At 46.5% G+C, this 12689-nt stretch overlaps 2 protein-coding genes across 6 annotated transcripts in view; one reads left to right on the top strand and one right to left on the bottom strand.

Annotated features, from left to right (window-relative positions):
• The window catches only part of LOC119453641 (oocyte zinc finger protein XlCOF6), a 791503-nt gene that overhangs the window by 641820 nt on the left and 136994 nt on the right, over positions 1–12689 (top strand). The window lies entirely within an intron of this gene.
• Positions 5724–12689, bottom strand: part of LOC119453647 (zinc finger protein OZF-like) — a 204964-nt gene continuing 197998 nt past the window's right edge. For all 5 annotated transcript variants that reach the window (XM_049668317.1, XM_049668314.1, XM_049668316.1 and 2 more), the window contains one exon: positions 5724–8443. In XM_049668317.1, coding sequence (XP_049524274.1) covers positions 7530–8443 — 914 coding nt within the window. In that variant the 3' untranslated portion in view covers positions 5724–7529. The remainder of the gene's footprint in view (positions 8444–12689) is intronic.

Raw genomic sequence — 12689 nt, forward strand, 5'->3', positions numbered from 1 at the left:
TACGCTTCCAACGGCACTACGCTCCACGCACTGTAATTAAGATAGATAGGTGAATATGCATGCTTATTGCAATAGGGTTGGCGGCTATAGCTGTGAATGCGGCGTGCAACGGTCCGAGCGAACATTCATTGGTACCAGAATTAGAGCGACAGAAAGCTGAGCTAGTCGGTAAGGGTTCATAATGCAAAAGGTAAGGCGTACAGACACAGACAAACAAGAGGAGAGAAGTGGACAACAGAAACGCTGTTGACGATCGAGAATAGAACAAAAAAATTACCCAATTGAGTTCCTTTTTATACCGGTTCATACGTTCTCCGAAAAACTCGTTTTTTCGGCACCAACGTTCACTATCGGCATTTGTGTTGTCCACTTCTCTTGTGTCCGTGTCTGTACGCCTTACTTTTTTTTTTTTTTTGTGCGGAATTAGAAACCGAGTACAGGCCGGTGTTTTTGCGTGAGACGGGCGGGCGGATACTGTCCTCGTTCGCGTGCACCTTCCGCTTTCATTATTGCGATAGCAACTATATGGTCACTCTAGGCGGATTTCTGCCGTCGCCGTCGTCGCCGCCGTGAGATAGCGTGTAAAGTCCAAGGGCGATAACACCGTCGCCGCGTGCCCTACGCAGTATGTGCGGGTGAAAGCGTGCGAGGGGAGCCGACAATCGCGGCTCAATCTCGCCCACACGAAAGCGAGGAAAGCGGGCAGAAAGTGCGCCGTCTTTCACCGCGCGCGAGGCACCCAACACAGCGAGATACCGAGGGACGTTCTGCTCTGGCGGCAACTGCGTATGTGGCAACTGCGCGCGGTCGCGCGGCCGCATCTTGAGAGCGATCTGCGTCGGAGGCACAGTGTATACGTGCGTCGGAGGCTCATAGCTTCGTGCGTGCTGTGTGTTCTCAGCGCTCAGTTTGCATTGAAGCGACAGACAACAACACGAAGTTCACTTCGCTCGCTGCTGCTGCTGCGTTTCCTTACGCCAGCGTTTTGACCAGCGAGTGTCCGCGGTCATCGAGTAGTGTGATGTGTGGATGTTCGCTGTGCGCGCTGACACTATGCTTGTTAATTTAGTTAGCAAGCAAATGTTTACAAGTCGATGCGGCCGATAGAGGGTACTATCCTTACTTCGTATGGCTGCAGGGAACGGCGGCGCCTTTAGGTTATTGCATATAATTAAAAGCATGCAGTAGGCTTCCAGTGGCACCACGCGCTGTGAAGATGCTTTTGGCAATTGGGTTGGCGGCGATAGCTGTGAATGCGGAGTGCGATGACTCAGCAGGTGATTTGCTGGTACCGGAATAAGAAACTGAGTGCGCGCCGGCGTTTTCGCGGGAGACTGGCGGGCGAGTAGTGCGGTGAAGTTGGCACGGCGGGAGGCTACTGTTCGCGATCGCACGCGCCCCACGCATTTTCTTGTTTACATGTTTCCAGCAGCTGGAAAACGTATCATACGATCACAGCTTGGCGATACTGACGTTGGTGCCGAAAAAACAAGTTTTTCGGGAGACGTATGAACCCGTAAAAAAAAGAGTAACTCAATTGGGTCATTTTTTTTTCTGTTCTCGATCGTCAACATTGGCGCCCGGAAATCGTACGTAATGGGAACGTATCAACGAGGTTCTACTGTATATTTATTTCCACAATGTGTACCTACATAACTGGTACCATACTTGACTGCGGTATCGTGGTGTTGTCAGTGTCCATATCATATCATACCCCTGTAGCCCAACGTGGTGGCTCAGTCAGCTCAGGCGTTGCGCTGGTGAGCACGAGATCGCGGGATCGAATCCCAGCCGCGACGGCCGCATTTCGATGTAGGCGAAATGCAAAAACGCCCGTGTGCTTGCGTTGTAGTGCACGTTAAAGAACCTCAGGTGGTCAAAATTAATCCGGAGCCTTCCACTACGGCGTGCCTCATAATCAGAACTGGTTTTGGCACGTAAAACCCCAGAAAGAGGAAGAAGACCTGTAGCGGAAGCCAGATATCGGTTTCTCCGAGCTTATAGGAAAAGCACGTTACCAAATACAGCCATGTGCTTGGCGGCTGTGCTTGATAATACAGGGTGTTCAAAACTAAGCTTTATGCTTTTCTTAAAATTAGGCACTGGGAGGCACGCGAAGACCACCTGTGCAAATAAGTTATGTAGCCAGGGAAGCACAAAGTGAGATGATGAGAATTGCTGTGAGCAGCATAATTAACTAAAATTGAACAATCATTTCTTGTCGACTGCAGTAAGTGGTTATGTTTGTAGTGAAAACTTAGAGGCAGTCGTGTTTCTTACTGCAGTCAATAAAAGTTAATTATTCAATTTTAGTCATTTGTTTCTTAAAAGCCTGTATTGTTTCTTAAAATAAAATTTGGAGTGATCTGTTGCGGGTTTGTTATAAATGCGTAAGCACGGGTCCGTCTTTGGAGTTCTGTTGGGACACCTTGTTTTCCTTAAGGATATTCTTTGTGTTCGGCTGAGACACCTTCGTTTGCTTTGGAGCTCCAACGCGGCAAGCACTAGCTGCGCTGGTTGTTTACGAAATGCGAATCACCGCGTATGAAGACTCACGACGCCACCTACAAGAAGAACGATGTGGTTTAGTAGCCGAGAGCACGAGCCAGCATCTTCATGTTTTGTTTCCCACGCGACGCCATCCTTTTACACAGGGCGCGCATCTGCTCCCGTTTCTCAAACCACGCGACGCCATCCTTGGCCCGCGCGCTGGCGTTGGCCGCTGATGTCACGCTCCCCCACTTCGCAGCCGCTGCTCGTGACTTCGCCCCGCTCCGCGAGAACGCCCACTCAGATAAACGGATCCAGCGGCTCTGACCTACTATGCTTAATGTACGGCAACAAAACTGCAAAATTACAATGAAAAACTTGTAGCGTACGAACGGTACTGTACTCGTACTGGATATTGTCAACGTGTAACTGTGATCACAATGAGTGCTACAGTTAAAAGAAGTTGCCCATGCATAGTTCTTAGTTTAGCTGTTAGTCATTATTTATACAGGGTTTGTCCGAAAAGTAATGTCAGTGAGTCGATTAAAAAGAAATTATTGATCAGATCGGTACAACACAATAAAAGGTTTCAAAATAGGCTCCTCCTGCGTCGTTACATTGCATCTAGCGAGTTTTCCAACCGTCGAAGGCGTCATGGTAGGCCTCCTTAGGAATGTCCTTTAGAGCCTTGGTGCAAGCCTCTTCCACTTTGCCCAGTGTCGCGAAATGATGTCCTTTCATGGGAATTTTCAAGCGCAGAAAGAAGAAGCCTGGGAGAGCCACGTCAGGACTGTAGGGCGGCTGGGGAACCGTTGGCATCTTTCAATCGGCCAGGAAGCGGGTCACGAGGAAGGCGGTGCAGGCTGCATGGTGGGCTGTCATGGTGAAGTTTCCAATCGCCCCCGATATCAGGCCGGGTGCAATGAATCCTTCGTTTGAGTCGCTTGAGCACTTTCACGTAGAATTTGGCGTTCACGGTTGTGCCATGGGGTACAAACTCATGGTGCAGAAGGCCACTGATGTTAAAGAGCGCAATCAGCATGGTCTTGACCTTTGACTTGCTAATTCTGGCCTTCTTGGGGCGAGGTGTGCCACTTGGCACTTCGACTTTTTGTTTCGGGGTCGTATTCAAACACCCAAGTCTTGTCACCTGTGAAAACGTGGGGGTCACTTTCGCACAAGTCCCAAACCTCCTGGCACGTTTCAACTCGGCTCGATTGTTGGTCGTCCATTAACATTCTGCGCAAGATCTTCGTGCACACTTTTCGCATGTCAAAATTATTCGTCAAAATTTCCTGAACGGTACTTTTTTGGAGTGTTTACTGTCTGTGCCACTAAACGGACACTCAAACGAGGGTCCGAGTACAAAATATCTCTCGCACGCGTCACATTTTCGTCGGTGATGGTCGTTGATGGCGGTACAGCGCGGGCTTCATCGCTGACCTGTTCACAACCTTCTAAAAAGACCTTGTGTCCCCGGTAAACTTGACGTCATGACAAACAATTATCACCAAAAGCTGTCTTTATCATAGGAAATGTTTCCACTGCAGACTTGCTGAGTTTCACACAAAGCTCTATGGCAATCCTTTGTTCCAACGAGCGCTGCATTACGGCTTGCACGGTAAATGAAAATGAGTTGACGAAAAACCTTGTCCTTACTCTCCAGATGGTCGCACACGACTGAGCAACTGCGCGTGCGTAAGCTAACTTCCCCCTCCACCAATCCCAACTGGTCTTAGCGCGCTGCGACGTATAGTCGCTTCACAATATAATCACTGACATTACTTTTCGGACAAACCCTCTATATGAACACTTCAGCAACTGATCTCTTTCATTAAGCAGGTTCGTCGCGGAACCGATGACAGCCAATGAGGCAACCGATGACACCCCAAGGGGCAATTAAGTTGATCAGGTGCGGAGGTCCTCGTGCGGACATCGGCGTGCTCGGCAAAAGGGACGTCCCCTCGTTCATTCGACGACACCGACGGGACGAGTAAGGCACCGCCGGCGCCAGGAGGTGCAAGGTGTTCATGAGAAAAAATAACTACGGCAACTTCGCGACACCACACCCCGACGGAATACAACTAAGCTTGTGAGCGAGCTAGCTTTACTTTTTCATGGTTGATATCACTGGTACTCGTGAAAAATACTTTTGAAGAATGCCGGTGGCCATATTTTTTTGCGACAGGGCCATCCCCCTGTCAGCGAGGGGGCGATTCAGAAATCTGAGGGGGGGGGGGGGGGGGGTCAGGACATCCGGACATCCCCCCTGGATCCGCGCCTGATATGGTTAATGCATGTGTAACGGAGCGCCATGCAGCATACTGCACACGTATGCATATCCCCATTAATATTTTACTTAATACAAACACACCTACATGGCTTAACTGCGTGAATAGACAACTCCTATTTGAGTTCACAAGTTACAAAAAAGCTTTGAATGAAGAACCTGTACTGAAACGGCCACTTAATTGTACTTGTGTTGGTTCTTCTTCACGTGGCTGTAACGTGCCGAAGTCTGAAGGCGTACGTGTCCCCGAAATGACTGAGTGGATGTGAAGGTAATCCTTAGGAGTGCAACTTGCCAAGAAAAAAGTCTCACCTTTTATTTATTACATGTAGGTACATTGTTGCCCAATATACATCTAAACTAGTGTGTACATAAGTAATTTTTCTGATTGAATGGAATTTCTAATCAAATAGTGCCAGGAGCGAAACAAGTCAAATGTAGAATATGTTTCATATAGTTTTTGAAAAATGAACAGCTATTATTAAAATATGTATAAAACAATGTGCACATCCTGATGTTCATAACACTGGCAAGTTCCTGTCATTCCGTCGCACGTCATGAAGCATTGTTTACTAAAAGCACAAATAAAGCATAGGTAACAAATGAGGAAATTGCTCGCAAACAAAGGGCTCTTCAGAGAGCGCAAATCATCGCTGTATAGCCAGGGAAGTCTAGCTCCCGAGCAACGTATACAGCCTCTACTACGCACGTTCTCATATTTTATGTGTATACTATGCCCACTCGGGTGAAATTTATCGTGCTTTTGCTTCTATTTGCGGTTTATTTGTGCACAGGTAATGTTTTAGGTGTTTGAGGGCGGTTAGAAAATATTTGTCTTTATGAAGTGCCTATTCGAAGGCATCAAATATTTGCACACCCTTAATCAAAACAGTTAATTATCGGGTTTGTTATCTAAAAGGGATATCCTGCGCACAATTTTGTGGTGAGGAAATTGTTTATCAATTGTAGCATCGATTGCAATAGCAAATTAGTAGACAGCTGTACGAAGTTTTATCAGCCGTATAAACTTGTAGACATTTGCTTACTAACTAAATTAACCAGCATAGTGTCAGCGTGCATATCAAACATGATCACATCACACTGGATGTCTGCGGACACTCACTGTCAAAACGCCGGCTTGCGGAAACTCAGCAGCAGCGAGTGAAGTGACCTTCGTGCTAGACGCCTCTCACTTCAACGCGAACTATAAGCGCCGGAAACACAGTGCACGGCGGACTTTCTCCCCATCGCAGATCGCTTTCAAGATAGGGCCAAGGTGATCGTATTGCCAAAGTGGATCGTCGCAGAATACTCTGCTTCGGTACACTGAAACCCTTCCGTGTTGCTTTACTGGGAAAAATCCTCTCCTGTCTGCGCCAGTCCCACACGCCAGTTTCAGATTCTCCAAACACCCATGATGCGGCCTGATTTCTGTCCCTCTCCGCACACATAATCACTTTCCTTTTAAATGCAGCGTCATGATGAACTTGACACTTCATGTTGATAGAGCAAACGCAGAAAACGGGAAGATAGACGGTATACTAAAGCCTAAGCACATGTACCACATCACATGGAGGAAGCTACGGCAGCTAGGCTCGAAGCGCGTACAAGGTGGCCATTTTGAAATGCCGATGGCGATATGGTAATGAAAATTTAGGATCGTACTCGATTCTAACGCGCACGCAATTTTCGGATCCATGTTGTCAGAAAGAAGTGCACGTTAGATTGGAGTAAATACGGTATACCAGAGCCCATAGGCACCAAATACATGAATGGGTCTAACAGAACAAGTTCATATGTACCAAAAGACAAAATTAAAAAAAAAAATTTTTAGAACACAGAACGTAGAAAGCAGATCATTCAGACATCTGTAGCGTAATAATAATTATTACAATGAACATACATATATTATAGGAGAATGCAAACAGTAATTTTTGGGATCGAAACAAATATTGAATACTTTCGAATATTGGAAAGTTGCAATATACCAAAGCCAACTGCAGATTTTACCGGCTTCATTACATTGAGGTTAAATTGCATTATGAATTTTTTCTCAGCTATAACGGCTTTGTGTGGGTCAGTTTTCATAACTTCGTTTGCTCTATGTTCTATGACATGCTGAGAAAAGATCTAGAGCAAATATGGTGAGCCGAAAAGAATGTGCCGTGGTTCAACGCAGTGAAACCAAGTTTGTTCAGCAATAGCACAGTTTTGCTTGCTTTGGGAAAGGACGACGCTGCTCGGCACCGTCAGCAATTACCACATCTACAACTCCACCACAAGACAACACACAGATGCTTCCTGGCGCGGCAGCATCAGCGAGCGAATCGACCTTCATGCTGCAACTTGCTTCAATGTGAACTAAGCACAGCGCACACGAAGCCACCAGCACTCGGCGCACTTTGTACACATCACAGATAACTTTGAAGATGAGGCCCGCGCAACCACGCACTTTCTCCATATCGCAGATTGCTTTCAAGATATGGGCGCCCAGGTGGCATACACAGCAGCCACTGGTAGTAGCAGGCTAAGTTCCAGTTTGACCTTGGCTGAGCTTGAAGGTCAGATTTACGGAACCAGGCATTTTCTGGGTTTGCACCTGGAATAGTAGAGCTATCGCTCTAAAAAGTGTTCCAGGGCCCCTTAAGAGCACATGGAGACACATTCACCAGATGCAGTAGAACACTATGCAGCATGCTACACGTCTGTAGATTTTTAATTCAGACTCTAGTTAAACATGGCTGTTGACCTACCCTACATTATCATGGTGCTGTCTTCGCAGGTGTCTCGTAAGGTTGCTCTTTTGTGAGAAGCTTTGAGAGCACGAAGGGCACTGAAATGGCTTCTCGCCTGTGTGGGTGCGCAAATGGGATTCCAGGTTGCCCTTTTGTGAGAAGCCCCGAGAGCATGAAGGGCACTGAAATGGCTTCTCGCCTGTGTGGGTGCGCAGGTGGGATTCCAGGTTGCCCTTTTGTGAGAAGCCCTGAGAGCATGAAGGGCACTGAAATGGCTTCTCGCCCGTGTGGGTGCGCAGGTGGACTTTCAGGGTGGCATTTTGTGAGAAGCTCCGAAGGCATGAAGGGCATTGAAATGGCTTCTCACCAGTGTGGATGCGCAGGTGCTCTTCCAGGTAGATCTTCAGTAAGAAGCTCTGAGGGCATAAAGGGCATTGAAATGGCTTCTCACCAGTGTGGATGCGCAGGTGCTTCTTCAGGTAGGTCTTCATTGAGAAGCTCTGAGGGCATAAAGGGCATTGAAATGGCTTCTCACCAGTGTGGATGCGTAGGTGCTTCTTCAGGTAGGTCTTCAGTGAGAAGCTCTGAGGGCATAAAGGGCATTCAAATGGCTTCTCACCAGTGTGACAGCGCAGGTGGCTTTTCAGGTGTACTTTTCGTGAGAAGCTCCGGGGGCATAAATGACAATGAAATAGCCGCTCACCCGTGTCGGTGCACGGGTGAACGTTAAGTTTGGATTTTGGGGGGAAGCTCTGAGGGCAAGAAGAGCACGAAAATGGCTTCTCTTCAGTATATATATGGACACTGGCATGTGCTTCCAGACGAAACAGTTTATCAGTCTCATAGTCACATAGGTGACATTGATGGAGGCATCCTTGCTTTGAGTTGTCAAATTTGGCAATTGATGAAGGAACAGAAGGCCTTGATGCTGCACAAATAAAACAAAAGTAAAAGTTATTATGAAAAGCCAGAAAGAACACAGATGCTAAATTTAATGACAAGTTTTCTTTTTTCGATTTGGGAAATTTTGAGGGTGATTTAAAGTATGATGAAACAATGAACTCCTAATGGCCCTCTAATTTACTCAATAATGCTGCATTTGAATGCTGTTCGTGAAGTCTACGTATAAAAATTTTTCAGAACGACCAAAAATACAAATTGAGAGAATAGTGGACTGTTTGAAGACTCACGGATTTCTATGAGCCTTGGAGAACAGTTTAAAAATGCTTTGATCCAGCTTGCTCTCTCGTCCTAAATGAGCACTTGAGGCCAGGCCATATTTGGCACTTGCAAAACTTGTTATTTTTCAATGGCACAACAAATTTGTCTCTGTGAGACTTCATCAGTGGGTTTCTTCTTGATCACATGCTGAGCTTTAATAATGTATTCGTAAGCTGAGATTGGAAAGAGCAGGCAAGGAAATACTGTATTTTTCCCCATTTGACCTGCCAACATGTACAATCCGCACCCTCTTTCAGAACAGCAAAGGAAAACTATAAAACCTCAATCCATTTGGTGATAAACGACTTGTCCATGTCGTATCTTCAGCCAGTTACTCTGTTTCTGTAGATGCTGTTGGGCTGTTGAGCACAGCTTATATCGTCATGATCCAAGTGCTACTTTGCCGGCACTGTGTGCACTATTTGTAAACTGCTAAACGCAAAATGCCGACCCATACAGAGGAAAGAATAACCGACAATGAAGGAGGGGAGAAGGGAGCTTCAACAGACAGGAGTGTAAAGACAGTGGGGTTTCCCAGGAGATAACGAAAGTTTGAGGGGTCAAGCACTTGCCCTGAAGTGTGGCTTTGTGGCAGTGCATGCTGTGCTGCCATGAAGCCACACCTGAAATTTAAATTCCTGTAATCCGCAACTCGACCCTGATCTAACTGTGAATTTTTTTATATTTTTGGCGTGGGTTATACCGCGCAAAGATACGGCAACATTTTTAAAAAGTTAACTTGCCATTCTTCACCAGAGAAATCTACTAGCTAACCTGGGCTTTTCTCAGTGCCGTCCTTATAGGCTAAACAAAGTATGACATCCTCAGTTACAGTTTTGTTCAGAGTGATGCTCGGCCATCACAAAATAGTAGTGGCAAATGATTGCTGGAACTGACAACGAATGGTACAAACCACTCCCTTTGCAAAGCGAAATGCATATTAATACACTAGCAGGTGAAGGTATAGCATAACATCAGCTAAACAGCCGGAGAAGAACAAGGGAGGCAAGTGTACACAATGTTAGTTTTTGGTTACATTTGGGTCCACCCTCGTGCTTGGTGTTTGCAAGACATAGTTGACCAACGAGTGCTTGAAACTTTGCTGCATCTGCATATACCACATGAACAAGGCGGCTGAAATGGCTAAAAGAAAAAAAAACCTGGCTTGACTTGTATATGACCAAAGCCGTTGGACAGGAAACAGGATGTAACAGTTATTGTAGAAATAAAGCAGCAGTTCCTAAATTATGACCTACATGAACATCACCTCAATAAAAAAAAGATTGATTTGCTATGGCCACGGCTTCACTCATGATATGCTTCTCGCCAAAGCTCCCTTTCGATTGCTTTCACACTCACCTCTTACTGTTTACAACATAGGAACTGAGAAACACAATCACAGCTTCAGATAGAAGAATTCTGATAAAAAATGCTCCACGAAATTTTCTGTGTCACCATTGCAGTATTTATTTGACACTCTGAGTAGCAAGCTTTTCGTTGCGAAAAAGACAAACACGAGTACCACTAATATTGGTTGTCAGTGCCTTTCATAAGATAAGTTTGCTTTCACCACTGGCCGACCTCCCCTTGTCACGACAGCAAAATTTTTATGCATTTCGATGTTCAAAGGTTTGCAGTTATTTCACTGACACACAACAGAATGCCAGGCAGTTACTGCAGACACATTTAGAATCCTAGTTCCAGTTCTGTTACCCCTATCAGGAATACCGAAATGGATAGTTTTTACTTTGCTATAATACAGTAGAACCCCACTGATACAACTTTTGAGAGAATACAATAATAAAAAAAACATAACAGCCAGGAAAATGTAACAGTCAGGAAGGCTGAAAATTGTCACAGCAACGTCAGAAACAGCTCTGAATGGCTGCCAGTACAGTTATTAGACATCTCATGCGTTCCACTTTTAAAGGCGAAGCTTACGCATCCTCCAATTTTTTTTTGTTTTAGTTTCATTGGTGCGCCCATGACTCTGGACAGCCGGTACCAAATGTAGTTTTAGCCAGGTGAACTGCTGTTTTTACCGTTTTCTAAAAGTAACTGGTATCTCTGCAACATGAAGGTACGCAAGAAAACTTTATTATTGATATCGCACCATTTTACGCGTGCTTCTTGTTGGTGGATACTGATCAGGGAAAATGATCAAAGCAAACTATATTAGAGTGAAATAAACCAGCTTTATTAACTGGGTGGCGCGAAGAATGACTTATGCATTTCTAGGTAAATAAATCAAAGGGTACATAGACGTATATATCACGATATATATGTAAGGGAAAAAATGACAAATATTCTAAATGCACCAATTGAAAAAGTGAGCACTCCCGACCGGAATAAGCGCACGTGTTTGCAGTAACAAACACACTCATTACTGAATACTACACATAAAACTCTCATTCATAGCAGGCGAAACCATCGTTATATATATATATATTGTCACGTAGTAACATATTGACACAAGACAAAAACCGTCTTTAAACAACGCGCGCAGGTTCATGCGCCCTCGAAGAGGACAGCGGCGTATTAGAAAACAAAGACGAAGACGTAATGGCATGTGCATTCGCCACACGCACTGGGATATATGTGACCGTCGCCAAAAGAAGAGGAAGTGAAGCGCCGCTCGAGGAAAAGAAGGCTTGTTGATCTCCTGCTTGGACACTGTAGTTATTTAATTTATTTACTTGCTGGGCACAAGTTAGCCACAATAAATAGTTATCTTAGAAGTCCTTGAGTCATTCATTACAAATCTGGTGGAGGTGCTGGGTATGATTTCCAGCCCCATTCGAGTTGAAGAAAGCAGCCCCGAGCCACGCCAACTCGGACCCAACGAGCTCACGCCTGCCCACCAACGCACGAGTCGTCGCCTACGTGGTGAGCGACCCGAGTTTTCTCTTTTGCCGAAGCCAACTAGAATAGCAGCAGCAGCCAATACCGAAATGACATCCCAGACCGCCTCAACCCACGTCGTCGTTGATCAGCCGATGACGCCTAAGCCTTTCCACGGCGACACTTTTGAAGACGCCGAGGACTGGTTAGAAGGCTTTGAACGTGTGGCGGACTACAATGGATGGAACGAAGATCGGAAGCGCCGCAACGTTTACTTCGCGTTGCAAGACTCTGCACGAACGTGGTTTGACAACCATGAAGCTGCCCTCCGGTCGTGGGATGACTTCCGACGGGAGCTGCTGGCTACGTATTCGAGCACAGACCGCAGGGAAAGAGCTGAAGCCGCTTTGCAAGCAAGAAGCCAACGAAACAACGAAAGCGTGGCAATGTATGTCGCGCTTATTTCGCCGTGCCGATCCGAGCATGAGCGAGGACAAGAAGCTTCGGCATCTGATGCGCGGTGTGAAGCAGGAGCTTTTTGCCGGTTTGGTTCGAAGCCCTCCAAGAACCGTAGCCGAATTCCAACAGTTTTCCATAGTTGTCGCCTCGGCACCGGTGCCGAGGCGACAACTATGGAAAGGACACTCCAACAGTGAGCGAGGCTCTACAACCGGGATATGAATGTCGCATCTGTGGACGCTATATCAACGGTGTTGGGGAACGGCGTCGATGTCTTACGAGAACTCGTAAGGTCTGTGGTTCGAGAAGAGCTCCAGAGGCAACGGCTGAACAATGGCCCTACAGCGGTTTCTTCATTGGCAGAAGTGGTTCGTGAAGAAGTGAGACAAGCAGTCCGGGAACAGCACCCACAAGCACAGCCACAAGCGTCACCAACGGTACGGCCGACTGTATTGTACGCCGAGGTACTCAGAGGAACGCCTGGACGTACTTTCGTCACGGCACCTACCCATGTACCCGAACCTCAGTTCACGCCGCCTCCGCCTGAGACGAGATTGCGGAAGGTTGACATATGGCGCACTCCTGATAGAATCCCACTGTGGCGAAGCTGGTCATCCCTACCGGATGTGCGAGTACCGCAGAGCAGGACTTCG

This window comes from Dermacentor silvarum, chromosome 5, assembly GCF_013339745.2.
Source record: "Dermacentor silvarum isolate Dsil-2018 chromosome 5, BIME_Dsil_1.4, whole genome shotgun sequence".
Lineage (NCBI taxonomy): Eukaryota > Metazoa > Arthropoda > Arachnida > Ixodida > Ixodidae > Dermacentor > Dermacentor silvarum.